The following is a 27010-nucleotide window of genomic DNA, read 5'->3' as shown; positions in this document are numbered from 1 at the left end:
CTCTTTTATGTGAAATGAACATGCGTTGTCTAATTTCATTAAGTCTATTAAATTGAAAACTACTGCACTGTATGTTCCTGAAAGTATATGATCTGACTTATTGCTTACCAGACACCAATATCTAATGTTACATTTTTCTTTCTACTCTTTCTCTACAGCAAGATGAATTTATGGACTGGTGGAGCAAGTTTTATGCCTCCACAGGTGAAACAAAAAAGTGTGGAAGTTATCTGGAGAAAGGGTTCGATACACTGCAGGTAAGGAAACACCGCTACATAAACTACTGTAAGTGAAATTATAATACAGATATAAAAAATGCATTTTTCACTTTTTGAAAATACGCTCATTTTTCAGCTTGTCTAGAGTTAAACATTTGATTTTTAGCATTTTCAAATCCATTCAGCTGATCTCCGGGTCTGGCAGTACCACTGTTAGCATAGCTTAGCATAATCCATTGAATCTGATTAGACCATTAGCATCGCGCTCAAACTAACCAAAGTGTTTGGACATTTTTCCTATTTATAATTTGACTATTCTGTAGTTACATTGTGTACTAAGACCGACAGAAAATTAAAAGTTGTGATTTTCTAGGCAGATACGGCTAGGAACTATACTCTCATTCTGGCGTAATAATCAAGGACTTTTCTGCTGTAACATGTAGGGATGCACCTAATCCAGGATTCTGAATCCTAGATTTTTTTTCCACCGAACCGAACCCTAGGCTTGCGCTACTCTGGTCAACGTCATGCGGCCATTGATTATACACATTGGGTGCTGACGTGGAGATAAGCTTTTTCTTTCTGTGAGCCTTAGGGGCGGTTCACATTTCACGGACGCACCTGGAAAAACGAGCGTTTTCCCACTTGTTATCCTGGCATAATGTTGCCTATTCTTTTTTTACAGTTAAAAATAAATAAAATAAAAAATACACTGCTGTGGACGTTGTTTACTTCATTAATATGTTTTACTGTGTTAATGGAATAAGGAGTAGGATTCGGTATTCGGTTTCGGATTCGGCCGAATCTTAAACAGTGGATTGGGTATTCGGCCGATCCCAAAAAATCTGGATTCGGTGCATCCCTAGTAACATGGCTGCAGGAGGCAAAATGATATTACACAGAGCCTGAAAATAGTCCCCTACTATTGTAAGTAACCAAGGGGACTATTTCGGGCAGTACGTAATTTCACTATTTTTTAGCGCAATGCTAATGGTCTAATCCAGAGGTCCCCAACCACCAGGTCGCGACCCAGTACTGGGTCGTGGACAAGTTGCCACCGGGTCGCAAGAACGTCCTGAAAAAATGTGTATAATAGCCACGTAATAGCTTAATCAGGTATTTTGTACTGTAAGAGCCGACTTCAAATAACATGAATCATTTCCACTTTTGAACAGAGCAGCGCTCTCTCTCTTTCTCCGCCTCTCTCTCTCTACCAACGCATCAGCGATCACATTGATGTCATTAGAGTTTGAGCATACAGTACTTCTAAAACACAATCGATCAAAGAATTGCGGAGGTATGACTTTATGAATCATTTGCAAATGTACGTCGCAATGATGTATATATGCGGAGACGCTCAAATGTGTGACAGCGCAAATGACTGAAAAGTAATTATTTTATTCTTCTTTAAAACAACTTCAGAATTATCCATCGATCGTAGCACCATGATCAAAAGAAACTATTAGGCTAATAATATTTTAACGGCTACACTTTTAACGTAGGTTTGAAAGGAACCTAAACTTGTCAATCATCATTAATCATGATAAACGTGAGTCTCGCTCTGCGCCCAGCCGCAAATCTTCTGGCATCTCTCCTCCTTCACTGCATTTTTCTTCTCTTCTGTTACTTGGAATTGGGTCTCGAGCCCGACCAAGATTCGAGCTGCCTTCGAGAACAGCAAGCCAAGTTCGTTTAGGTTCCATTAATTATTAAGACTAAACGGGCAGGCAAACTAGTAAAATCAATGAAAGTAAAAAACAATCCGCCAAAATATGTTTTACACGTCTATAGAAAATATACTATAGCCTAAATAAAGCTATTTTAAATTTTCCTAATGCGTGGTTGTTATCTTTACTTCCGTTTAAAACGTAAATTTCGAAAAGGAGGATTTTCAGCACGTTTGAACAGCAACTCAGCGACCCCAAAGCCCGCCCCCCAATCTCACCCCCCGGTCTGCGAATTTTTTTTAAAGCTGAAACCGGTCCGTGGTGAAAAAAAGGTTGGGGACCCCTGGTCTAATCAGATTCAATGGATTATGCTAAGCTATGCTAAAAGTGGTAGCGCCAGACCAGCTGAATGGATTCCAAAACGGTAAAAATCAAATGTTAAACTCTAGGGGAGCTGGAAATGAGCATATTTTCAAAAAAAGAGTGTCCCTTTAAAAATGGCTGGGTTATTTTTAACCCATGCTGGGTATATATTGCAGAGCACACCACTTGGTCAAAATTGACCCAATGCTGGGTTGTTTTAAACCAACTTTTGGGTTATTATAACTGATGGGTGTTGAGATTTTCAGTGAAAAATAACTTTGGCTACATTTCTGGGTGACAATTTTTTAAGTTGCTTTAAATGATTTATGAACAAGACTATCCATTCCAATTGATGAAAGAATATTAATGTTTGTGTGAACTGTTCTTTAACAACAAAACTTCCTTGTAACTATAATGACATTATCAGTGCCCAAGCAAGAATACCAGAATCCGAGGTCACAGAAAGCTCCACACCAGAACTTCAAAGCCCTGTGGTCTCCCTCGGGAGAGCGCATGCCTACTTTCAAATGTTCACTCACCCCTACTCCAGTCCACTCCAGCCCACTTCCCACAAACTTATCCATTTATAATGGAGCCCGCGGCTGCCAGATTCCCAACTTTTCCGATGAATTCACGTCGGGGTTGCCGCAGGGGATAACCAAGTGCAGACGAGGGCTCTGTTACTGACGTCATCTGCCGTTCCCCCACCTCCCCATCGTCCTTCAATCTTTGCCTGGTTTGTCAGTGATCTTCATTGTCACCACGTCTCCCTCCGCCTTTGGCCTAAGACTTTCCTATCCGAATGTGTCTGTTAGTCATTTGGCACGGGCCTGCGTCTCGCGACTACCTGCACGGCTGGGCTTGATATTTGGCCGCCACCGTGTGAGCTCCTCCAGCGCCAGGAGTAGTGACAGAGAGACGCTTTTTCCTCAAACTGCTGAGATTGACTGTTATTTTGGGCTAATTGTGGCTTAGGGACAGATTGAGGGAGGGAATACAGATGTGTGCAGTGTCACACGTTCAGGCTAGCAGGGACCAAAATGACTCATTTAAAGAAACAGAACCTGAAGTGGAGGATTCCTTTGTATGCTTGTCACTAAAGTGTCTCCTGGGTGGCCATTCTGGATGCCGTTTAGATGGAGAATTGTGTGCCGTCTGTTATAGTGTTGTGTAATGTGACGGCACTGCATACTGCACATTAATGCTATTTATTGTTTTTAAACATTGTCATAATGAGGAATTTCCAGATCCTTTTACATTTATGGTGCATTTGAGGTTGTTTGACGCGCAACTGAAATGTTAAACCCACAATTAAAGAATCCAGCGTCCAAGATTCTAAAGGAAAACTGCTTTGGCAAGAGAAACAATGGACGTCTTGTGCATAGTGCTTGTCCTTTAGCCCCCAAGATGATTCGAGATTTAAAACTAAATTGATTTGCAATCACAAAATACAAGGTTACGCACACCCCTGTTCTTCCTTTCTCAGGTGTATGACACAGAGCTGGAAAAGGTTGATGGCTTCGAGCAGCTGGCTGATTTCTGTCAAACGTTCAAACTTTACCGTGGAAGAACCCAGGATGAGAGTGAAGATCCTTCTATTGTTGGAGAGTTCAAGGTAGAGTCAACCACCAACTACTATCACATGTGCTCACAATCAGTTTTCAGGAGAAGATTCAAACAGTGCCAGATGAAGTAAGAAATGTGTGTCAATGCTAAAAGGTTGAGCTTAATGCCATGATTGGATATAAAAGCAGTTTGAATCAGGATTTTGAATCTCTGCTTTTTAAACTGATCACATACTTGACTGGTTCAGTCTGTGCTTTGTCAAATTTGCAGCTGACAGCCTTCTTTAATGCAGAACCAGTCCTTAAACTCAGAAAGCAAAGACTTTTGTTTGTGTCCTTTGTTTTTTTAAAATAGATGATGTTCAGTGTTTTTTTGCCCTAGGTTAATTCTTATCAATGACCATTTTTACTGTAGAGGGTTTGTGGCTTACAACAGGGGCGTAGTTTCATTCCCAATAATCAAATTGAGCAACACATGAATACAATGATTAATAAATAATCATACATGCATCCCTCCTTCAAAGTTCAAATGGAATCTACCCCTTTGACTTAAAATATGATTTAGATTAAGTGTTTTGGATTCTGGAGTCCCCAGCACTTAGAGGGTCTTCTAATAAACAAGAGAATGAAAATTGCATTTATGAACTTCACTGAATAGTTCATTCAATATAAAAAAAAATATATTTAATGTTTAATAATTTCCTTACATACATTTTGTATTTACACACAGTACATCACTATTTCTGAATTGTCTTTACTATGTTTTAACGTAACCCTTTACAATAAGGTTGTATTTGTTAACATTTGTTGACATACAATGAATAATTCGTTTTTAGAATGTATTAATTTTTAAAGGAAAACACCACTGTTTTTTAATATTTTACTATGGTCTTACCTCAATTTGAATGAATGAATACATACCTACCTTTTTCAATGCGTGCACTTCATCTTTGCACAGCGTGTCATGAATGTATTTGCATCTAGCCTAGCCCCATTCATTCCTTAGGATCCAAACAGAGATGAATTAAAAAGCCACCATGTTTTCCCTATTTAAAGAGTGTTACATGAGTAAGTATGTAAGTATGTATGGTGGCTGAATTTTTGTGATTTTTTAAGTGGATATATTGTATGGCAGAAGAGCACTTAAGGTACATTCACATTATAAGCGACTAGCAGTAGCAGAGCGACACGATCTCATTGATTTCAATGGAAGCTCTGGTGACACAAGAGACAATAGTCCCTTTCACACATAGAGTCTTTACTGGTAATTTACTGGTAAATTGCAGTTAACAGATCATGTGTGAACAGAACCTTTCCGGTAAATCAGTGCTCCCAATTTACCAGTAAGACAGGTTGTAAGATTACCAGTAATTTACCGGTAAGCGCTATGTGTGAAGAAAAATTATAGGATTACCGGCATTTGGAACGGACTATGTCAGACCACGCTGACAGCTTCGGGCCAATCATAATGTTTTAAAACAGATGACGCGTTTACCCCCAGAATGTTTACGGACGTTTCCACACACACACTGCTTGAAAGTCGAGCACACCTGAAGTTTACTTCCACATTTCTTCACCAAAGTTGTTTAAAACAGCTTACCACCTACTTGCTGACGTCCTTAGCACTACCAAGACTACCAATGAGAACAAAGCAGGGGAGTTCACATCATCCGTCCCCTGTCAGTTACTGGATGGACGTTACTCAACTGTTTATGACAACCAGATATAGAAATGCCTCTTTTGAAAGAGACGAGCGACACACAGCGACAAAGTCGCTTATAATGTGAATGTACCTTTAGTTTGCAGCATTTTAACCTCAGCGTGCAGTAACATCATCACTCCTGACTACTCCACCTCTCGCTCAAACTTCCGTCAATATTACTGCACCCTGAAGTCGAAGTGCTAATTTTTATCTGCTTAAAAAATCGCCACTTTTTATTTTGTGCCATCATACTTACTTGTGTCACTACTCATGTAACAGTCTTTAAATAGGGAAAACATGGAAATGTTCGGTGGCTAAATTCATTCCTGTTTGGATACTAAGGAATGAATGGGGCTAGGCTAAATGCTAACACATTCACGACGCGCTGTGCAAAGATTAAGTGCATGCATTGAAAAAGATAGGTATGTTTTAAAGGTGCAGTGTGTAAATTATAGCTACATCTAGTGGTGAGGTTGCGGATTGCAACCAACGGCTCAGTCCACCGTTCACCGAAACGCATAGAGAAGCTACGGTAGCCGCCACAGGACAAACATGTCATCGTCAGAGACAACCTTAGTAAAAAAAAGTTTGTCCATTAAAGGCGCTCTAAGCGAATTTACACGTTTTAGGCCATGAAACATTTTTTGTTTCATACAGTAAACATCTCCTCACTATCTGCTAGCTGCCTGTCCCCTGAACACACTGTAAAAGAAACGCGGTCTCTGAAGACAGACAGGCTACACAAACGGCAACAAAAACAAAGTGGGGGCAGCCTACAACCATGAAACATAACAAACATGTTTCAGCCAAAAAACAACAAGAAGGGGGGGGGGGGGGTTAGGAGGTAAGTGCGGGTGAGGAATCATGGAAGAGGCAAGGGGGAGAGTAAGAGAGAGGGAGGGGGAGTAGTTAGCTACGCTCCGGTTTGTTTGACAAAACAACGAACGTCAACAAGAAGTGACGTCACACAGATTCGTTTAGAGCAGTGGTTTTCAAACTGGGGGGCCGGGGCCCCCAGGGGGTCTGCGAGATGGTGCCAGGGGGGCCCCAGTTTTATGACATTTTATGAAATACATTACTTTATCATGAATTCTGTGAAATTAAACCTAAAAAAATAAGGCTATAAAAGCACTACTTTTTTGTATAATTTAATGTTTTTTTTTATTAAAATGTTGAGTTTTAGAACAGTTTTTTGTCACAAATTTTCTTTTGGGGGGCCGCGAAGGAATGCACCGTACACAAGGGGGGCCACACGCTGAAAAAGTTCGGGAACCACTGGTTTAGAGCACCTTTAAGGGCCACAAAATGGCGACTTCCATGTAAGGGGACCCGCGAGGGGTAAGGGGAACTTATTCTAAGGAAATAAAAACATAACGGTTCATTATGAAAGGTCTTTATACACCACTGATAATATAGTTTTGTATATTATATTACATTTAGAAGGATCTCTTAACAGAAAAGTTACACACTGCACCTTTAATTCGTCTAATTTGTCAACGCAAATGATAAAAAGTGCTATAAATAAACTTGACTTATATTAAATATTTACCCTTGCAACTTTCTAATACACAAAGATGTTAGACAGAATGTCTAACCACAGTTCATAATAAAAAACAAAACTAGATTATGATTTATACCGCAAAGCTTAAGCTCATTAAAGCACCCATTGAAGTATACAAAATGTTAAATGCTTTCTCATTTGCAAGTCGCTTTGGATGAAAGTGTCCGCTAAAAGAATAAATGTGTAAAGTAGTCCGTGTGCCTATGAGACAGTTTAAAAAATGAAATTGTTTGGCGTTGGAAAGCCATGGGGTGAGTAAATGATTTTTCATTCTTTACTGAATGACATCAGGCTATAAAACCCTCCTTTGATTTAAATTGGAACCTTTAATTTTAGGAGTATAGATTCGCTTTCCTGGCTTATTTGGATTACATGTGGTCAAACTGGATTTTGACTGAGAGTTCTAGTAAGGTTTGAGGGAGCTAAATTTAAGGGATTAAAGTGAAATTTGGGGTTTGCCTGGAGGTCTCCGACAGACAAAAAAGTTCACCATGAGTTACACTCTTTAAACTGACCTCTGTCCTTTGTTAGGGCTCATTTAAAATCTATCCGCTGCCTGACGACCCCTCGATGCCCACACCCCCACGTCAGTTCCGCAGGCTCCCACCGAACGGTATAGAGGAGTGCCTGGTGCGCGTGTACATCATCCAGGCCTGTAGTTTACAGCCAAAAGATGCAAATGGAAAGGTAAGCACAACATAATCAAAATATATCATCTCACACAAAATGTAAACAAACATGCTGAGCGAGCTTTTGCTTCCCAGTGCTCTTAATATTACACAGTTGAGTTTAAACAGCATTAACCAGAACTAAAAACCATATCATGTTATTATCCATCATGATTGACAGTATTTACATGGGGCTTTAGGGCGAGAGGGGTTATTACAATGCTATTTCAATATTTTCACTATTTGTTTTATTTAAGTTTTTCATCAGTCAGCCAGACGAGTGTTAGCCCTTTGCGAAGCCTCCTCAGTGCCAGAGTCATAAGAGAGCTGAAAAATTGCTTTATGAAAACATGGAGCCACCCTTTTACCCACAACCATAAACTCTCAATCCCAGCCCGAGACCTGGCCAATACAGCACCACTGCTGGCCCTGCGTCAGATGGGCTTTCCCTTCATTAGTTGCGAATATGTTAAGATGACGTCCTTTCATCACCTACTCAGGCCAGAAGTTATGATATGGAACATTTCACACATATACTCACTGCCTATGAAACATGCTCCGATCACAAGTGATGCTTTTTCCACCACGAAAGCAAAGAGTGGTTGTTGAACAAAGGGTGTGCTGGTTTGGATATTGTTGCTTGTAGTATGTGTGTGTCTGTGTGAACACAACCATAAATAACACGTCTTGTTCTTTCAAAGTGTGACCCCTATGTTAAGATCACTCTGGGAAAGAAATCAATCAATGACCACGACAATTACATACCCTGTACTTTGGACCCCGTCTTTGGAAAGTGAGTATTTTCCTTATTTTCTGTATCCGTTTCCTTTTAGAAACTTAAAGGGGACATTTCACAAGACTTTTTTAAGATGTAAAATAAATTTTTGGTGTCTGCAGAGTAAGTATAAGTGAAGTTTTAGCTCAAATGCCATATAGAGGATTTATTATAGCATGTTAAAATTTACACTTTGTAGGTGTGAGCAAAATTGTGCCATTTTTGGGTGTGTCCTTTAACATGCAAATGAGCTGATCTCTGCACTAAATGGCAGTGCCGTGGTTGGATAGTGCCGTATTATCCCCGTTCTGACATCACAGGGGGAGCCAAATTTCAGTGACCTTTTTTTCACATGCTTGCAGAGAAGTTACCGGGTTGATCTTTTATACATTTTCTAGGTTGACCCAACTTTAGCACTTAAACAAGTCAAAATTTAAGTTGTTTGCTTAAATTGTGTATTTTTGTGTTTACATATACTGTAAAGTTGATTCCCTTAATCTATTTTTGCACACGCTTGTTAATAATATTTAAATTTTAATTTATTAATTTAGCTTTTATCCAAGCAACTTACAAATGAGAGAGCATTTAGCATTTTGTCAAAGGAACCATTATTAAGTGTAGTCCCTTCATTTAAAGACCTGTTTGACAATTAAACCAGCAGGGGTCGCCACACCCATTATAATTATCACGCCAATAATTTTTTTATATCGCATGAATGCAAGTACATTTAAACAATGACAGAATACTGAGTCTGAATAGCCACCTCCAGAATGGTTTGATAAATATCCTGTAAAATACAGGACTGAGTAGATGTCACTAAGGGAAAGAGTTACAAATTCGTGTCTTTTTCTTCTTATATAGGATGTTTGAGCTGACCTGCTCATTGCCTATGGAGAAGGACCTGAAGATCACCCTGTATGATTACGACATGATAACCAAAGATGAGAAAATAGGAGAAACTGTCATTGATCTAGAGAATCGCTTCTTGTCTCGTTACGGTGCTCACTGTGGCCTGCCACAGTCCTACTGTCTGTAAGAAACTCATTTATTTCAATGTTACATATTTCTTCTATCTCAATTAAAACCTCTCTGTCGCCATCTCTGTTTAAGACATAAAATTGCAAGTTACTTTAAGTGCTTGATGTGGGTTGAATTAAATTTGATTAATATATATTATAATATATAAATTAAAGGCGGAGTGCATGATTTTTGAAAAACACTTTTGAAAAAGGGAGTCGGGCCGATTACCAAAACACACTTGTAGCCAATCAGCAGTAAGGGCTACTACTATTGGCGTGTCTACTAACTGACATCGTTGCCTGGGTTGTGTATTTGTGGGACGGGTCAAAAGAAGGTCCAGATCCTATTAGGGAAGGGGCATGTTTGTATAGGTGATTTCAAATGTCAACACTGGCTTTTAGAGATCATGCACCCCGCCTTTAATATAAGTAAATTATATGTAATAAATATAATAATGAGAAAGAGAAGGTTTTGAACATTGATTTTTATATACTTGCTCGGTAACAGATTTTTGTCTATTTTTAGACTAAAATGTTGCAGATTGTAGCTTTAAATACTAATAAAAGCCTGTCATTAAAGGATTAGTCAATTTTCTTAAAAAAAAAAAAAATTCCAGATAATTTACTCACCACCACGTCATCCAAAATGTTGATGTCTTTCTTTGTTCAGTCGAGAAGAAATTATGTTTTTTAAGGAAAACATTCCAGGATTTTTCTCATTTTAATGGACTTTAATGGACCCCAACACTTAACACTTAACTTAACACTTAACAGTTTTTTCAACTAAGTATCAAAGGACTCTAATCGATCCCATACAAGGCATAAGTGTCTCATCTAGCGAAACGATTGTCATTTTTGACAAGAAAAATTAAAGATCTTGTATGTGGAATGATACTAATTAATGTCTTTGTGTCAGTTTATTGTTTACAATGGTCCGCAAATGTGCGTTTCATATATGTAACACGTGACCTTTCTACATCACTACGCAATTACATGAGGTCACAGGACAGTAGATAGACAAGAAGTTGTGGTTTAAAAGTGCATATTTTTTATTTTTCTTGTCAAAAATGACAATTGTTTCAGTAGATAAGACCCTTATGCCTCGTTTGGGATTGTTTAGAGTCCTTTGAAACTGCAATTTTAAACTGCATTAAAACTGTTAAGTGTTGGGGTCCATTAAAGTCCATTAAAATGAGAAAAATCCTGGAATGTTTTCCTTAAAAAACATAATTTCTTCTCGAATGAACAAAGAAAGACATCAACATTTTGGATGACATGGTGGTGAGTAAATTATCTGGATTTTTTTTAAGAAAAATGAGTAATCCTTTAAACAGCCAGGCTTAAACAGTGATCTGAATCTAATGCTAGACACAGCACTATCCTTCAATACCATTTTGACAAACTGTCCTGTAAATAATAATAATAAAATCTTTAGTTTTATCATTAGCTTTGTAAGCAAGGGTCTTTTGTCTGTTTCGTCTGTGCCGACTCTAGGTCTGGGGTTAACCAGTGGCGAGATCAGCTGAAACCTACGCACTTACTTCATCGTCTTTGCGAGAGACGAAACTACAAGCTGCCAGTCTACAAACAGGATAGAGTCTACTTCAGAGGACAGGAATACACTGTTGCAGACCTGGGTCAGAGTCCTAAACACTCACTCTTCTTTCCTGCAACTGATTTAAAGTTCATTGACATAAATTCTGTGCTTCTTTAAGTATCGCATGCGCTTACACATGCGAGCGTGCACGTGTGCGGATAAACACAGGCGCCGTGACCTATCAAACCTCTGGAAGGTGAAAAGAGAAAGTGGAAGTCTTTTCTTTGGAGCTGCTGAAAGCATTAGTCACGAGTAGGAGCTAATCAAAGCAGTGCTGCGACTCCATCACATCTTCCGTCATTAAAAACTGAGATTGACTGTGGTTCTGTGAAAACACTGACAGAACAAGAATAACGATAGGCGTCTCGGCGTGTGCCGTACATCAGTTCTCTCTGTGTGTGTGTGGGGGATCACAGAGCTTTTGTGTTGAGGCCGGTTGGCCGGTCTTGCTTGGGCGCTACAAGAGGAAAGAACGAGTTGTTTTTCCACACAAAGCAAAACAAGCGTGATATTGTAAAAATGAAGGACCTGTGTAAACACACAGCACCTCTGACATCGTCATTCATTCACGGCAAATATTTCATGTCTTGCCACAGCAACCTGACGTGCCCTCCTGTTCCTAAAGTGTGCCCTTGGGAAGCAAACGCTTACTTATTCTAGTTTACCATTTGATATTTATGATGTTGATTTTACTTGTGTGTAACCTCAGTCCGCCTGGAAACGAATCCGAAGTGCGAGTGGTTGCTTTACGTGTCAGTCGGACGGGTTCTCGGTCAGTCCTTGGCCAGTGAAAGCTGCTATGGAGTCCAGACCTTCTGCCGTCAGTCTCAAGGTCTGGCTATACGAGACTACCTTTGGTTTGACCTCCGAGGGCTTACATGTTTGTAAAAGTCCCCTTGGCCGCCTTTCTACCAGTGAGATGCCACTTAGGGCCTGAGCCAAGCGCTCCAGCCATTTTCCCTTCCATGATGCTTTGGGACGAGGTCGGCTTCAGATTTATGGTAACTAGCATGCAAGCACACTCAGCCAAGGTCAACACCGTGGTGAGCTCCTCAGCCTCCCGCTCTTGCGTCTCGCCGCCGTAGAATACTACGTCTCTTTGTTTGCTGCACGTAACCGCGGCAACCCGCGCGTCAAAGCAATTATCAGGTGGCCATTTTGGGCACCCAACTTCGTGCAGAAATTGTCTTCCTCCACTTCACTCTTTCCTCTTTTCTCCACACTCTGACCATGTTTCCCTCTGGGACGTGACACAGGGCTACAAACCATAAACTTAGCCGTGGGCGTTTGTTTTTTCTTCTTCTCTCTTTCTTTTTGAAAGGGGAAAATCTCTCCTTAGATCAACAGCAATGAAATCAACGCATCATCTACAGAACTGGGAAAGATAAACATTTCAGACCGTATAAGTGGAATGCTTCATGAATCTTTTGCACTTGTGTTTGCTTTTTTCTCGACTCAGTTATGACTTCATAAAACTCGATGCCCAAATTAAAAGTTGATGCAGTTTTAGTGGAAAATATCATTATGTTGAATTTTACAATGAAACGTTACAATGAACATCAATGCAGATTTAATTTAATGTAAAATCTCAAACTCTAAGTGAATTTGGGATGCCCTACCCTATCTCACGGCAAGTCGTGTTATTGTCACGAAAATTGTAATTAATGTTTTCGTGTTATTGACACGATTTCTCGCTGTTTTTCATGCCTCTGGAGCACGAATGTCTTTTCCGCGCCACCCAGCACAAATTTCTATAAATGGTTTTTCATGTCGGTGCCACGACTTTCTTTATTGTGTCATTTAATATATTTTTTCTCAACGTTTTTTCCTATTTTTAAATCATTGTGGCTTGGGGTTAGGGTTAGATTCGGGGGTTTGCGTTAGGATGTAATTTTATGCATTGGTTTCTAGATGTTTTTCGTCCGCTTTTAAAACTATTCTCACCTGGAGTTGGGGTTAGAGTTGGGGTTTGGGTTAGGAAGTCGCAGAAGTGATTCTAAAACCTAGGGATGCACCGATACCACTTTTTTGGAATACGAGTACGAGTACGAGAACTTGCATTTCAGTACTTGCCGATACCAAGTACTTAATAAAAAAAAAAAATGATTTAAATTTACAGGTAACAGCTTTAGTCATATAATTTAACAAAAAAAAACAAAAGACTAGTTTTCCAGTTTGTTGTAAACTCTGCCTCTTTGGATATCACAAGAGGCATTAACCCCTTACACGCCGCTCAAACATAGACATTTCTGAGCCCGTGGTATCGATTCCAGGTATCGGGGACTTTTAACGAGTACGAGTACTTTAAAAAATGTGGTATCGAGGCCGATACCAGTATCGGTATCGGTGCATCACTACAAAACCCAAACCCTAGGCGACAATGGTAAACAAAATAGGAAAAAATTATGAGAAAACAAAATATAAAATGATGCGATAAAGAAAGTTGTGGCACAGACACAAAAAAACATTTATAAAAATTTGTGCTGGGTGGCAAAAAAAAAACTGCAGAAAATTGTGTCAATAACACAAAAACATTAATCAAATTTTTCCATGAAATTGGGTTGGGATGCCCTGACACGTTTGTGGCATTTCAAATTCTGTGCAAGAACAATACATACTTGTCTGTGGTACACACAATGCATCTAGTTCATTTAAATATAAAATGTTTTACAAATGTCAGTTGTATTCAATGTTAATAGAAGCTACACAGTCTTTATGATTGCCTACATTTGGTTCTTAGATGAAGGGAAAGCTCCTAACCCACACCTGGGACCACTGCAGGAGCGTCTCGCTCTTTTGGTGCTGAGGAGACACGGTCTGGTGCCTGAACATGTCGAGACAAGACCTCTCTACAGCCCCCTACAACCTGACATAGAGCAGGTAACATAGTTCATCATTCCAAAAAAACTAAAATGCTCAGAATTGATCATTTCTTTCATAATGTATCACACGTCATTTTCTGAGAATTTGTTCACTCATCTTACTTTCGCTCTACTGAGTCACTTTTATCATGAAATGCTGTCTGTCTGTTATTTCCTGATTCCCAGGGGCGGTTACAAATGTGGGTGGATTTATTCCCTAAAAGTTTAGGCCCACCAGGACCCCCATTCAATATCACACCACGCAAAGCCAAAAAGTAAGAAGATCATCTTACAGAACAATAAAAAAAATATTTCTTCTGCATCTTGAAGCTCATTGTTCCATGTTTCCCGTTCCTATAGGTTCTTCCTGCGCTGTATTATATGGAACACAAGAGATGTTATCCTGGATGATGTCAGTGTTACCGGGGAGAAGATGAGTGACATTTATGTGAAAGGGTACGTCTGGGTGTCATAAATGGGTTGTTGGGTGTATGAACTGCACTTAGATGAAGTTGTTTTTGTTTCCCATGTCACGGGTCTGTTGCTTGTCTGTTGCCACTGTGACCACTAGTAACAGTGGTGTGCAAAAATTATCGATCAGTAGCAACAAATACAAAGTTGCAGGGCAACCGGGGACTCAAGCCATAGGTCAATAAGTAACATTGTCTTCTAAATGTGTTGGAAATGATGTGTCGGGTAACTGTGAATGTTATTTTTTCAATCGTAGCTGGATGCAAGGGCACGAGGAGAACAAGCAGAAGACGGATGTGCACTATCGATCACTAGGTGGTGAAGGCAACTTTAATTGGAGGTTCCTTTTCCCCTTCCATTATTTACCTGCTGAACAGCTTTGCACTATTGATAAGAAGGTGAGACTCTATTGTCTGCAGTATTAAGACATCAATGCACCTTTTCCAGGCAGCTTCTTTGCACTGTAAAGTTGGAATAACGTCAGTTGAAAAAGATCCAACTAGAGGTAAAAGTGAAAAATCAAGCTTTGATGTGATTAGAGGTTTTGACGTTGATGCAGCCCTGTCAGCATTTATTTCCTCCGGCTTGGTTTAAGCAATGTTACTAAACAAAAGTGATGGGCCTTGATTGAGTTTAAATAGGCGATCCACGGGTCACTCGTGATTTGGAGGCTTTCTCTACCGTTCAGGGCTCTCTGTTAATCGCCTGTATTTTGATGAATATCATTGCAGTTGGCGGGCGTAAAATGCTCTTAGATAAGTTGCAGGCTGCTGTTGGCAAACATCCACTTGCCGAACGCGGTGAGTGAACATCTTATAAAAGCAACACAGTCCAGACTACATCCTAGCCAGCTCTGGAAAAACAGTTGTGATGGACAAGGCACTTAAAGTGAGGTTTTGGCAGGCGGGAGATCAGTTATGGTAAGATTGAAGATAGCGGTTCCACCCATTAAATTTAGAGCGGCCCATTACAACAGTTGTCAGAAGATAGATCCACTTTGGCTGGGACTTGTTGGATGCAACACACAACAGAACCAATACGTAACAAACCGTATGAAATAAGTCCTGCAGACAATCAGTGACGGATTGCAAGTGAGTCCTTATTTGCATTGTTTGTTTTGAAGGGGCTGTACGGTATACGGTTGTCAGGCAGGACGTCTGCGACTGACATGGGATGTTTACTGGTGATCAGCAGCAGTGCAGCTCTGTGAAGCCTGAATTCATTATGCAGACTGCGTTTGTCCGCACATCAATCAGAGATACTGTACAGGACTTTGGGAATGTTGTCAGGGTGATGGAATCCTGTCTGGCAGTGGGATGTAGAATCGGACGGTAGTGGAAGTCGTTCACGCTTTGGCTGTCTGTTGTTCTCTCCGGGGCTCTCGCTCTCTCTCCGTCTCTCACCTGCTTTCTAATTCGGCTTCTCACATTGGCGATATCATTTTCCCACTTTGTCTTCATCTGTCAGTTTATTTCTACCTCTCCATATCTCCTAGGAGTGCTGGAGGCCATTTTTAAGGGTGGTGTAGTCTAGTGGTTAAAGATTGGGGCTGGTGACTAGAAGGTTGTAGAACGTATAATGACAAATTAATGTGACCCAACAAATAAGATGTGATCACATGCGTTTGTTTGACTACTGTTCCACCAAGGGTGATTGGAATGATCAGATCAAAAAAATTGTTTGGGTGTTATTTACACCTGCATTTTGTGCTATCTACTCTGGATCGCAAGTGGTGTCTTGCATTTACACGATCCACTGTATGTTTCTGTAACTCAGATCATTGCTTTAGCTGTGTTCAAGGTTATGCTTACAGTTCCCACAGAACACTATTATAAAAATGCATTGCTTGAATACACTGTATGTCCTTAACTCATTCCCCGCCAGCAATTTTTTAAAAAGTTGCCTGCCAGCATTTTTTGTGATTTTTTTCTTCTAAAAATAGAAAAACATACAAATATATCAAATGAAAGAACAGACCCTCTGCTTTCAAACAAACAATAAACAAACAAACAAACAAAACGGGGTAAAAAACGTTTCATCCTATCTGTATCTCTGCTTATAAACTCTTAAATATGGGTATTTTTCTTTAAAAATATTTTTTTGCAAAAAGCTGAAATAATTGCAATTTTGTGAAGGAATTTAGTTAGAGATCAGATTCAGAACAAATATCAGAACATACACAGAGTTTAAAATGAGTAAATAACGTTTTGGCTAAAATTTCAGATTAACATAAAAATTTACTAAAAAACCTTGTGCTGGGAAAAGATTAATCGCGATTATTCGCATTCAAAATAAAAGTTATTTTTTTGCATAATATATGAGTGTGTGCTGTGTTTAATTATTATGTATATATAAATACACACACATTCATGTATGTATTTAAGAAACATTTACATGTGTATATATATTTATGTATGTTTTTATTTTATGTATTATTCAATATTATATATAAATTTTTAAAATGATTTAAAAATCTGAAATGAATATATGTTTGTGTGGTTATACATAATAATTACACTTAGTCAGTACACACACACACACATATTATGCAAAAAAAATCACTTTTATTTTGAATGCGATTAATCGCGATTAATCTTTTCCCAGCACTAGTTTTTTATGCAAATGTTTTCTCTGGCGGGGAAAGAGTTAAACGCGTCTGCCAAATGCATAAATGCAAATTTGTACTATAATAGCAACTCTCACCATGTGTCTCACCATGTTTCTCTGCAGGAGCATTTTTGGAGTTTGGATAAAGTCGAAACAAAGCTGCCTCCTAAACTCACCATCCAGATTTGGGACAATGACAAGTTCTCTTATGATGATTTTCTCGGTAAGAATATATGAAGAGTTTCATTGGAAAACGAGACCTTTTTAACAGTTTTGTCAAAACATGTTTATTATTATGTTATCATATTATTATTTTGTTTTATGGTGCTACTAAGCTGTATTTTTAAGTTATGAAGGTTTAAATCAAAACAAACCAACTGCAGTTGAATTGATATTCATTGGAATGCACAACCAAAAAAAGAGATTTCTGAAAAATAAAATAAACAGAGTTATCTCGTTTTGCAACGAAACTCTTCATATACAGCATAATACTAAAGTTCAAACCCTTTGGTTGTCCCTGGTGCCAGACTCTTAAGCTCTGCCTTCCTCAGCAAATTCAGCCGTGTTAACCTTGCGCAACACCGCAAAGCTGTTTCCCCAGTATATTTTTCAGCCTTGACATGACAGAAGAAAAATGTTCTGCGGGACAGGACCACACTGATAGGGCCGTGCGTGTGGTTTTTTGTCACTAGCCTTCAATATATGTGCGTCTATACGTTTATGTGAGCGTAGGGAGATGGTTTGCAAATGTGAGCCTCTTTAAACTGTAGTGTTTACATTGTGAAGTCACCGCATACAAGTTGTGTAGCGTGACCATCAGTGTAATGCACTTAACAACCTCAACGCAAATACATCATTCAGACCGCACGAGTCTACTATAATATCTTTACTACAAATTTTATTATTATACATTTAAACCTAATTTCCAGCACGTCAGCACAACTGGAAGAAAAATAAGTTATGACCTTCTGATCCGAACTGCCTCTATAAAATACACTGATCTGTGTAGGTTTGTGAAATAATTAGCATCTGGCCACAACTCCACCGAAAATTACTGACTGTCAGCAGGAAGGTCGAACAGTTTTTAACTGAAATTAAATGATAGGAAAAAATAAATTGAAGGCGCTTCATTTATAACTGCGTCTTTGGCCTCTCGTTCTCTTTCTAAGGTTCTTTGGAGATGGATCTGAACCACATGCCGAGTCCAGCAAAATCTCCAGAGAAATGTGGCCTAGAGATGCTTTCTCAGACTCAAGACAGGCAAGTTTCTTTGCTTGAGCAGAAGACAGTAAAGGGCTGGTGGCCATGCGTAAACGAGAGGCAAGCTGAAAAGATCCTTGCTGTAAGTAGCACACACACGCACACAAGCACGCGCATGCACACACACTAGAAGTGAGCTGCACATATAACAACTCAAAACTATTTGATAACAGTAAAGTATGTTACACACTCCACTGGTTCGATTCCTCAATTGTATGTCTAACAAACGTATTTCTCACTGATCACTGTATTGCTACAGTAAACAGCACTTTGCAAATCAACAAATCAAAGTTACTGTAGCTTGCCACACGCAGTTTGTGCCTTTGTGTTTGCTTGAGGATTAGTCAATTTTCTCAAAATCCAGATCATTTACATTATGTCATCCAAAATGTTGATGTCTTTCTTTATCCAGCTGAGAAAAAAGTATGTTTTTCCAGGATTTTTCTCATTTTAATGGACTTGAATGGACCCCAACACTTAACACTTTTAAACCACAACTTCTCGTCTATCTCCGGTCCTGTGATGTGCCAGCGCGGCCTCACCTAATTGCGTAATGACGTAGAAAGGTCACGTGTTACATATATGAAACGCACATTTGCAGACCATTTCAAACAATAAACTGGCACAAAGACATTAATTAGTATCATTTGACATACAACAACTTCATAACGGTCCTCTTTCTCCATACTTGCAAACACTGGGGCGTAGGTTCGCATACATCATTCGTGACCTCTTGTCGTGATGACGTATTGCGTGAGGTCGCGCTGGCGCATCACAGGACCGGAGATAGACGAGAAGTTGTGGTTTAAAAGTGCATATTTTTTATTTTTCTTGTCAAAAATGTCAATCGTTTCGCTAGATAAGACCCTTATGCCTCGTTTGAGGTCTTTAAAAACTCTGTTGAAAAAAACTGTTAAGTGTTGAGTTAAGTGTTAAGTGTTGGGGTCCATTAAAGTCCATTAAAATGAGAAAAATCCTGGAATGTTTTCCTCAAAAAACATAATTTCTTCTCTACTGAACAAAAAAAGACATCAGCATTTTGGATGACATGGTGGTGAGTAAATTATCTGGATTTTTTTTTAAGAAAATGTTGTAATCCTTTAAAGAAAACATGAAGAAGAAAAAGTCTGCACCATCCTGCACGTGCATATATTTTTATTTGTCTTTTCTGTATGCACAAACCAGGTTCATAACCGACATATCCACCAACCTATATGACTGTATAGATCGGTTGTGACTTTTCTCCCTACCAGCAACATCCAATGCCACAAAAACTTTGTATGTTAAAAGTTAAGGCTGAAGAATAGTAATTTTTTACGTGAACGCGAGGGTTCAGTGTGCGTTGCGCAATTTCCGTCATAAGAAGAGTGGGTGCGTACTGTATGTGCATTGCTAGATTTTTAAGAGCCCATGTACACTGTAGGCATAGGTTGTGCATGCGCGTACATGAGAATTTTGTATGTAGCCCAGGAGATGCAGTGTATTTTGTCGCAATGCGCATGAGTCGAACATCTACGTACACGTATGAGACAAGTTAAATAAACTATACTTTGCAATACTGAGAAAAACAGAGAAAAACATACTCCAGCCTTTAGTCTGTGTGATATTCAATGTTTCCTAAAGCTCGGTAAGTAGAACATTATGTTAGCAGGGCAAAGATAATGAATTTTATCGCACGGAATACACATGCTGGTGAAAAGTATACCTTGCAATTTTAGGCACTTTGTATAAAAGCATCTGCCAAATGCATAAATGTAAATTGTGTGAATTGGATATTGGAAAAATTGTAATGCACCATTTAAAAAGTCCACACATTACTTTTTGAACGATCAAAAATAATTTCATTATGACACTCGCAACACAACACTTTTTTTACAGCTAAAGGGGACTTTTTTCAGTTGCTAAGCATTGTTCAAAACTAAAACCACATTCTCAAAACTCTTCACACAGTCTGCACTACCGGCATGAATGTTGGCCAAACAGTTAATCTCACCTCCAAAACTCACTCAGATCAACAAAACACTGGCAACAATTCTCATTCATAAAACACCAATTCATTCACAACACACTGACTTAAAAAAAACTAACAACAGGAAGCATTACATCAATGATAAACATTTCTTTTTAAAGTTCCACATAAATCAGTTCTTCATATAGTATACTGTAACACATTTTCACGTTATTGAAAGCATTTGTATGAAGAATGATTTGGAAATTAATCAAATTTCTTTCTTTTATATGAATGTAGTATTTGAAAACTATACAGCCAAAAGGTGAACAAAATAGAAAAAAACTCAAAGGCGGCAATGATGATAAAAAGAATAAATAAATTACATTCTACACATGTTACACTGTAACAACATGTGCAGTTATTCATGATGGTAAATTACAGTGATGGTTCTAGTCTGCTCTCTCTCTTGCATTTGGCCACAAGTTCTCATCAACATCACATCTGATGTCGTCTCTGGCAATGCATCTTGGAAAGACCTTCTCTGAACTGATCCATATTTGCCAACAAGTTCAGTTCCAAACTATCCCCTTTTACTAAATCATGATAATGAGACTAGGCAGAACTACAGAAGTAATTTCAGCTAAAATTGCAATTAGCTTGTAATGACTTTTTTTCGGCTATAAAATAGACAATATTTTAAAATAATAACTGCATAAATGCTTGGAACTTGCCATCATTCTGTTTTCAAATGTATTTTTAAGCACTTTGAATGCAGTGCGTTAGCATTAGAAAAATGTGCTGAAAATACAGTACATGTTGTGTAGTATGAATGGGAAAAGACTTCCTGAATTTTGAAAAGTTTGGTCATTTTGTGAATGACAAGTGAATGCATTTTGTCTGAAAGCAGTGAAAAATGGTTTACAGTTGGTCTGCAAATTCTGTTTCGCTGATTGTGTGAAGAGTTTTGAAAATGTGGTTTCAGTATTGAACAATGCTTGTTAGCAACTGAAAAAAAACTTTAATATATGTGTTTGCATTTGAATAGAGCTGCGTTACCGCTTTTTCAATGTTTTTAATAAAACAACGCCCCTACGTCTTCTTCTTCGTTGGATAACTCCTCTCCTGGGGGCTCATTGGATAGCAAAGTGTCCATCAAATGAACACTTTAGGATCTTGCTGGAAGTAAGAGGCCATCTGGGTACTTTCCGCCTACTGTTTTTGGAATATTATGACTTTGGACATACTACTCGTCTTGCCTACTGCTTTTTGCCTACATTATAGTATGGAAGTAGGAGGTTTCAGACGCAGCCATAGTATTTTGCATGTTGTGTAGTTTGAATAAGAAAAGAGTTCCTGAATTTTGAAAAGTGATGTCTGAATTCATTTTGTCTGAAAGCAATGAAAAATGGTTCACAGGTTTCAGTATTGAGCAATGCTTGTTAGCAACTGAAAAAAACACTGTAACTGTAAAGTAACTATTACGTAATACACTTAGTTACTGTATATCTTAACTATTATATAACAATAAATTGTAATCAGCTTCTTGCTCAAACAACCTATGGGGGTCATTTTTGGGAGGATAGGCTTTACAAAACAACTTAACTGAATATTATTATTAGCTCAACTGATTCAACTTATTGTTTTGTCTTTTTCATTCAGGGAAAAGTAGAAATGTCACTTGAAATCGTCTGTGAGCAGGAGCAGGATGAGAGGCCAGCAGGACAGGGCAGAGATGAGCCAAACATGAATCCTCATCTAGAGGAGCCACAGTAAGTCAAGCACATCTACGGCAATCACAGGCATTCCTATTCACCAAATTACCAAAAAGCACAACAGATGTCAGCATTAGCATTGGATACCAGCAGTACCAACATTGGTTCTCAAGCTGTAGTGGTAATTATAGATTTGAATACACATACAGTAAAGTTGTTATTTGGATGTAAATCAGTTGCCCTGTCTCTCTCTCTCTAGGCGTCCTGAGACCTCATTCTTCTGGTTCTCATCCCCATATAAGACATTTAAGTTCATTGTATGGAGGAGGTTTAAGTGGCTTATTCTGGGCTTCTTTGTGCTGTTTTTCATTTTACTGTTCCTGGGAGTCTTCCTCTATTCCTTCCCTGTAAGTCTCAGTGTGTGCGTGCGTATGTGTGTGTGTGATTCTGTGATTGTGATTTTGTTTGATCAGAGATTTGCTTTTTTGATTGAAGTTTAGAAACTTGACATGCAGCATTTAACATGCAAGTTACTTTTTTGTCTAATTAATTTGATTAAAACATATGATGTACTGAATTAATCTAAACATAGTCACATTATGCACTTTATACGTACATGCCTGTGTGGGAACAGTTTGAGTCAGAATCTGAAATGGCAGGCCAGAGCTTGACATTTTTTGGATAATATATGCATTTTCTGAATGCAACTCTTTTCAGTCATAAAAACATTAGCAAGGCCTGAAAGAGATCAAGCCTCAGCCAAGAAAAGTAACGCAAAAGTAACTAAAAAACTAATGGAAACATTACTTTCCCTAAAAAGTAACTAAGTAACGCAATTAGTTACTTTTTTTGGGAGTAACTTAAAATTGTAATGCATTACTTTTAAAAGTAACTTTCCCCAACACTGCTAGTGAATTGTAAAATTGTATCTTTTATACAACTATAAAATTATATAAATATGATATAAATATTTACATAATAATATTATTGTAATTGTTACAGAACTATGCTGCTATGAAGATGGTCGGACCCTTCAGTGGAACGGGAAAGGGAACCCAGTAATGTGAAAATGGAAACAGACCCCTCTCTCTCCTCCACCGTAACAAACACATCTCTATCAGTCCTGCTGCAGGGACAGTACTTGCTTGTGCATACCTTCGACCCAAGAGGAAACCAAAGACATGAAAAGATGAAGTATCGCGTGTGTGCCTTGATGTATGGCTCAGCCCGTTATAATATTATACTTATGAATGTTGCGTAACGTATGTGTATGCTAGTACATGTATTACAGGCTAAGTTTCCATGCCCTATATTTGACCCGGGCCTGAACTCTCTCAGTATTCTCTCTGACACCCACTTACACTTTCATCTCTGCCCGTTTAATCCCTTTTCATGTCTCCAGTAAAACTCTGCGCTTTTGCTCACAGCCAGATGCGTCTTTCTTCTTCCTTCACGCAGAGAGCGAGCGAGAGAACTGCCTCGCGCCATTCGTTCCTCCTTTCAACCCTGCCGACTCTTTGGGTTAAGCCCTGATTTGTTCTGTTAGGCTATAAGGTCCGAGACAGGCAGGTTATTAGCTGAGCCCCCGCTGTCAGTAAGCCCACCTCTCTGATTATTATCACACTCTGTTATTTTGCCTTAGCGAAATCCCCACTAAATGGATTTGGGGTCAACTGTCGGTTGGCAATGTGTGTGTATGTGTGTATGTATGCGTGTGTGTTGCTGCATGTGAAAGAGAGCACGAGATAAAAGGGTTGTTTATTTGTTTAAAAATTACATTCGCACCCACGTGCCTTTTTGCGTTCGACTCTATATGTATGAAAATGAACAGACTCATCTGGAAAAAGGTGCAAGACTGCTTAACGTGCCTGTGAAAGACATATCCAAAGGTAAAATACACAAATTGCTTGTTTTTTTTCTCTGTGACCAGGTCATGAGCTCCTCTAACACCCAATTCAGTAAATATAAACTGTTGCAGGGTCACCCGAATTTCAACGCTGGTTTACACATTGTTGCATCTGTTCTGTAAACCATGTTTACATGCACTGGTTATGTAAATGCTGTTTTTTCCTATGCTGTTTAAGATATTAAGACACCCATGGGTTTCTTCTGGAGAATGCGGCTTATGTGGCCATATAAACACACGGGTGGCAGGTTGTTACAGGGTTTTGAAGAGCGTGTATGTGCGTGAAATACTCTGTACAGAAATTCAGGGGGAATAATCAGGTCGTATCTTTTGTGTTTTTTATATGCATCATGCAGAGGTTTCACTACAAATAATTCACTGATCCAGAAATGTCCATCATGGTGTCGAATGTTTTTTTTTTTTTTCGTATTATTATACAGTTTATACAGTATATTTACAGACTATCAGAAACACGAGTCGGATGTTAGGGCAAATAGCTGCTTATCAACTCGCATGTATACAGGTCATGTAAACACACACAAACACTGATTTCCTGTCTTGTGGCGATTTCTTGCAGTAAGAGACATTATGATGGCCATGTGAACGTAACGTGAGTGCTCTGAATCATACTGTATGTCAAGTCATCCAAATTAATCTGAGCAAATCTGTAGGATATTCAGAAATGTTTACATATATTAAGAAATTAAGAAATGTTTGATCTTTCTATAAAGGTCACTGATTTCACTGAATACAGTAAATGCATAGCTGTGCATGAATCCACAATATGACTACCTTCCAATTATTTGATAAGTGAAAAAATATTTGGCTTTTGACCACACTAAACTGTAAATGCTTGCAAGATCTTTTACCAAATATTGCACTAGTGAAATATTGCCAGATTAGTTGCTGCCTTAACGTTTTTACAGGAAAATTAAAATGGTGGCAAGGTGACAAACTATAATGAGTTAAATTCATTTTTCAGCCACTTTAAAGGTCACCTAATGTGAGAAATTCATTTTTATATGTTGTTTGAACATATGGTGTGTTACATGTGTAGCATGCCCACTCCTTTATTTAAAATCCTCATAAAAGCTGTTTTCTGAGTACTTTGCGCAGGCCCCGCCCACATCCGTCCAAAGACCACAGGTCATAATTTCTATTTTCTTCTTTACGTAATTATGAACAAATAGGCACAATCTGGGGACACCAATCTGAGACTAATATTACATCTTGAAACATTGCCATATTAGAGTGACCTTTACGTTTACTGTAAAAAAATAAATAAAATAAAAACGGAAGAAAACATTATTGGAAGTAGAAATGACAGAAACACACTGTAAAAAAAATCTGTAGAAATTACAATGTTATTGCAGCTGGGTTGCCGGAAATTTACCGTAGATTTACGTTTATGTTATTTACTAGCAAGAGTTTGTTCAAAGTAAAATAAATCTTTACAGCATAAAACTATACAATAACAGCCTCATGCAAAGCATTCTGGGAACCAGAAATCATCATCAACCTTTTTCTGTTTTTGCTTCAGATTTTGTTTTCCAGAATGTTTTGCTTGATACTGTTTTTCTTAGTTTTACTATGTAAAGACAAAGACTTGTAAATGTTTAATGTTCATTTAACTTTGAACAAACTCTTTCCAGTAAATAACATAAATGTAAATCTACGGTAAATTACCGTCAACCCAGCTGCAATTTCTACGGAATTTTTTACAGTGCAGATACCACAGTATATGAAATTAAAGAAGTTGCATATGTTATTACATATGCTAAAACAAGTTACAATTCTCTTATTTTGACAATGACTGTTTTTTTTTTTGAACAATTAAACTGTTACATGATGAATTATGAATTATCTTTTTGCACTCTTTACTGATATGCTGCATTGTTGAATCTACTGTTATTGCCTTCTAGCTTCTGCTATCACGAAGAAATTCACTGTGCTAAATCTGTATATGAACACTGTCAAATGTTCATTTGCTGAAATAAATACCTAGAGTATACCAAATATTTTAAAATGTTCTGTCTTTCTGATTCATTCTGAACCAAATGTAATTGATTTGGTTTTGAAATTAAATATATTCAATTAAATAATCAATTTTAAAGAACTATATTCCCTAAATTGTTTTTCTGGATTAAATTTAGCAAGGTGACAATGCTTCCTCAAACACCCAGATGGCTCGGTTACCCTCTCACACAGTTCTTCCACTTCACATAAAATCACAAGATTACAAATAAACGCATGTTTTAGTTTTGAATTATGATTCTGTTGATGCCTTTGGCTGGAAGGAAACAGTGAGAATAGAGATAATTAATGGCCAGTCCAAGCAAAAGCTGGATTAGAAAACCGTTTTGCCTCATAGGACATAGACCACCTTACAGTATGTACAGTTGAACCTTTTTTTGCCAAGCCACAGTACACACTGGTCAGGATATATGACTAGAAAGCAAATAAGACTCGTTCCAGTGCCAAACCAGGGAGTATGGAGCCAAGAGCAGGTTACTTTAGTAGCTGTGTTGGTAAGTGATTTTGGATTTAAAACTGTAAAAATGTCAATTACATTGCTATTACAATATAATAAGCTTGTTTTTTCTTATGTGCGGAGTACTTTTACATGGCTCTTTTGAACTCTGTCTGAACAGTATCAGAAAATGTTAAATGTTACAATGCTGTAAATTTGGTGATTATGATATTTTTAGGGAGCACTGTACTCTAATTGTAGCATAGCAACATGTTTATACAGTATTACAGTGCAAGTTATAAGCGTTCCACCTCAATCCAAATGGAACAAGGTGACAGATTCATCAGATTTATCAGGCAAGAAAGGCAATACCCGCCCAGTTTCCTTTTGGGGAGCTGTAAAGCGCAGCATACTTCAGTATGCAGTCAATGCACAAGCACCAGTCTTCTGAACAATGGTAACTTCAAAACTCAGAGAAGAAACAGAAACTCTTCCAAATCTCGAGGATACATTTTTTGGTAATAAAAACACATGCAATAGAGTTTAAATTCAAAATTTACTCTCCAGATGCAGTCCCATGCAAAGCATGCTGGGAACTACGAGCCTAGTTGGTTAGGTTTACTAAAATCATTCATGT

The 27010-nt window shown here is 38.4% G+C and overlaps 1 protein-coding gene across 6 annotated transcripts in view; it reads left to right on the top strand.

The window, feature by feature from the left end:
- The window catches only part of dysf (dysferlin, limb girdle muscular dystrophy 2B (autosomal recessive)), a 115714-nt gene extending 89795 nt beyond the window's left edge, over nucleotides 1-25919 (top strand). For all 6 annotated transcript variants that reach the window (XM_073812309.1, XM_065248783.2, XM_065248787.2 and 3 more), the window contains 15 exons: nucleotides 159-257; nucleotides 3735-3863; nucleotides 7608-7763; nucleotides 8446-8537; nucleotides 9381-9551; nucleotides 11033-11175; nucleotides 13876-14015; nucleotides 14183-14271; nucleotides 14357-14452; nucleotides 14724-14865; nucleotides 17198-17297; nucleotides 18244-18416; nucleotides 21945-22054; nucleotides 22257-22404; nucleotides 23000-25919. In XM_073812309.1, the coding sequence (XP_073668410.1) occupies nucleotides 159-257; nucleotides 3735-3863; nucleotides 7608-7763; nucleotides 8446-8537; nucleotides 9381-9551; nucleotides 11033-11175; nucleotides 13876-14015; nucleotides 14183-14271; nucleotides 14357-14452; nucleotides 14724-14865; nucleotides 17198-17297; nucleotides 18244-18416; nucleotides 21945-22054; nucleotides 22257-22404; nucleotides 23000-23059 (1848 nt within the window). In that variant the 3' untranslated portion in view covers nucleotides 23060-25919. The remainder of the gene's footprint in view (nucleotides 1-158; nucleotides 258-3734; nucleotides 3864-7607; nucleotides 7764-8445; nucleotides 8538-9380; nucleotides 9552-11032; nucleotides 11176-13875; nucleotides 14016-14182; nucleotides 14272-14356; nucleotides 14453-14723; nucleotides 14866-17197; nucleotides 17298-18243; nucleotides 18417-21944; nucleotides 22055-22256; nucleotides 22405-22999) is intronic.
- The last annotated feature ends 1091 nt before the right edge of the window (nucleotides 25920-27010 follow it).

The sequence above is a fragment of the Paramisgurnus dabryanus genome, chromosome 2 (genome assembly GCF_030506205.2).
Source record: "Paramisgurnus dabryanus chromosome 2, PD_genome_1.1, whole genome shotgun sequence".
Lineage (NCBI taxonomy): Eukaryota > Metazoa > Chordata > Actinopteri > Cypriniformes > Cobitidae > Paramisgurnus > Paramisgurnus dabryanus.
The sequence above is the reverse complement of the archived record's forward strand: the minus strand, read 5'-3'. Positions and strand labels throughout refer to the sequence as shown.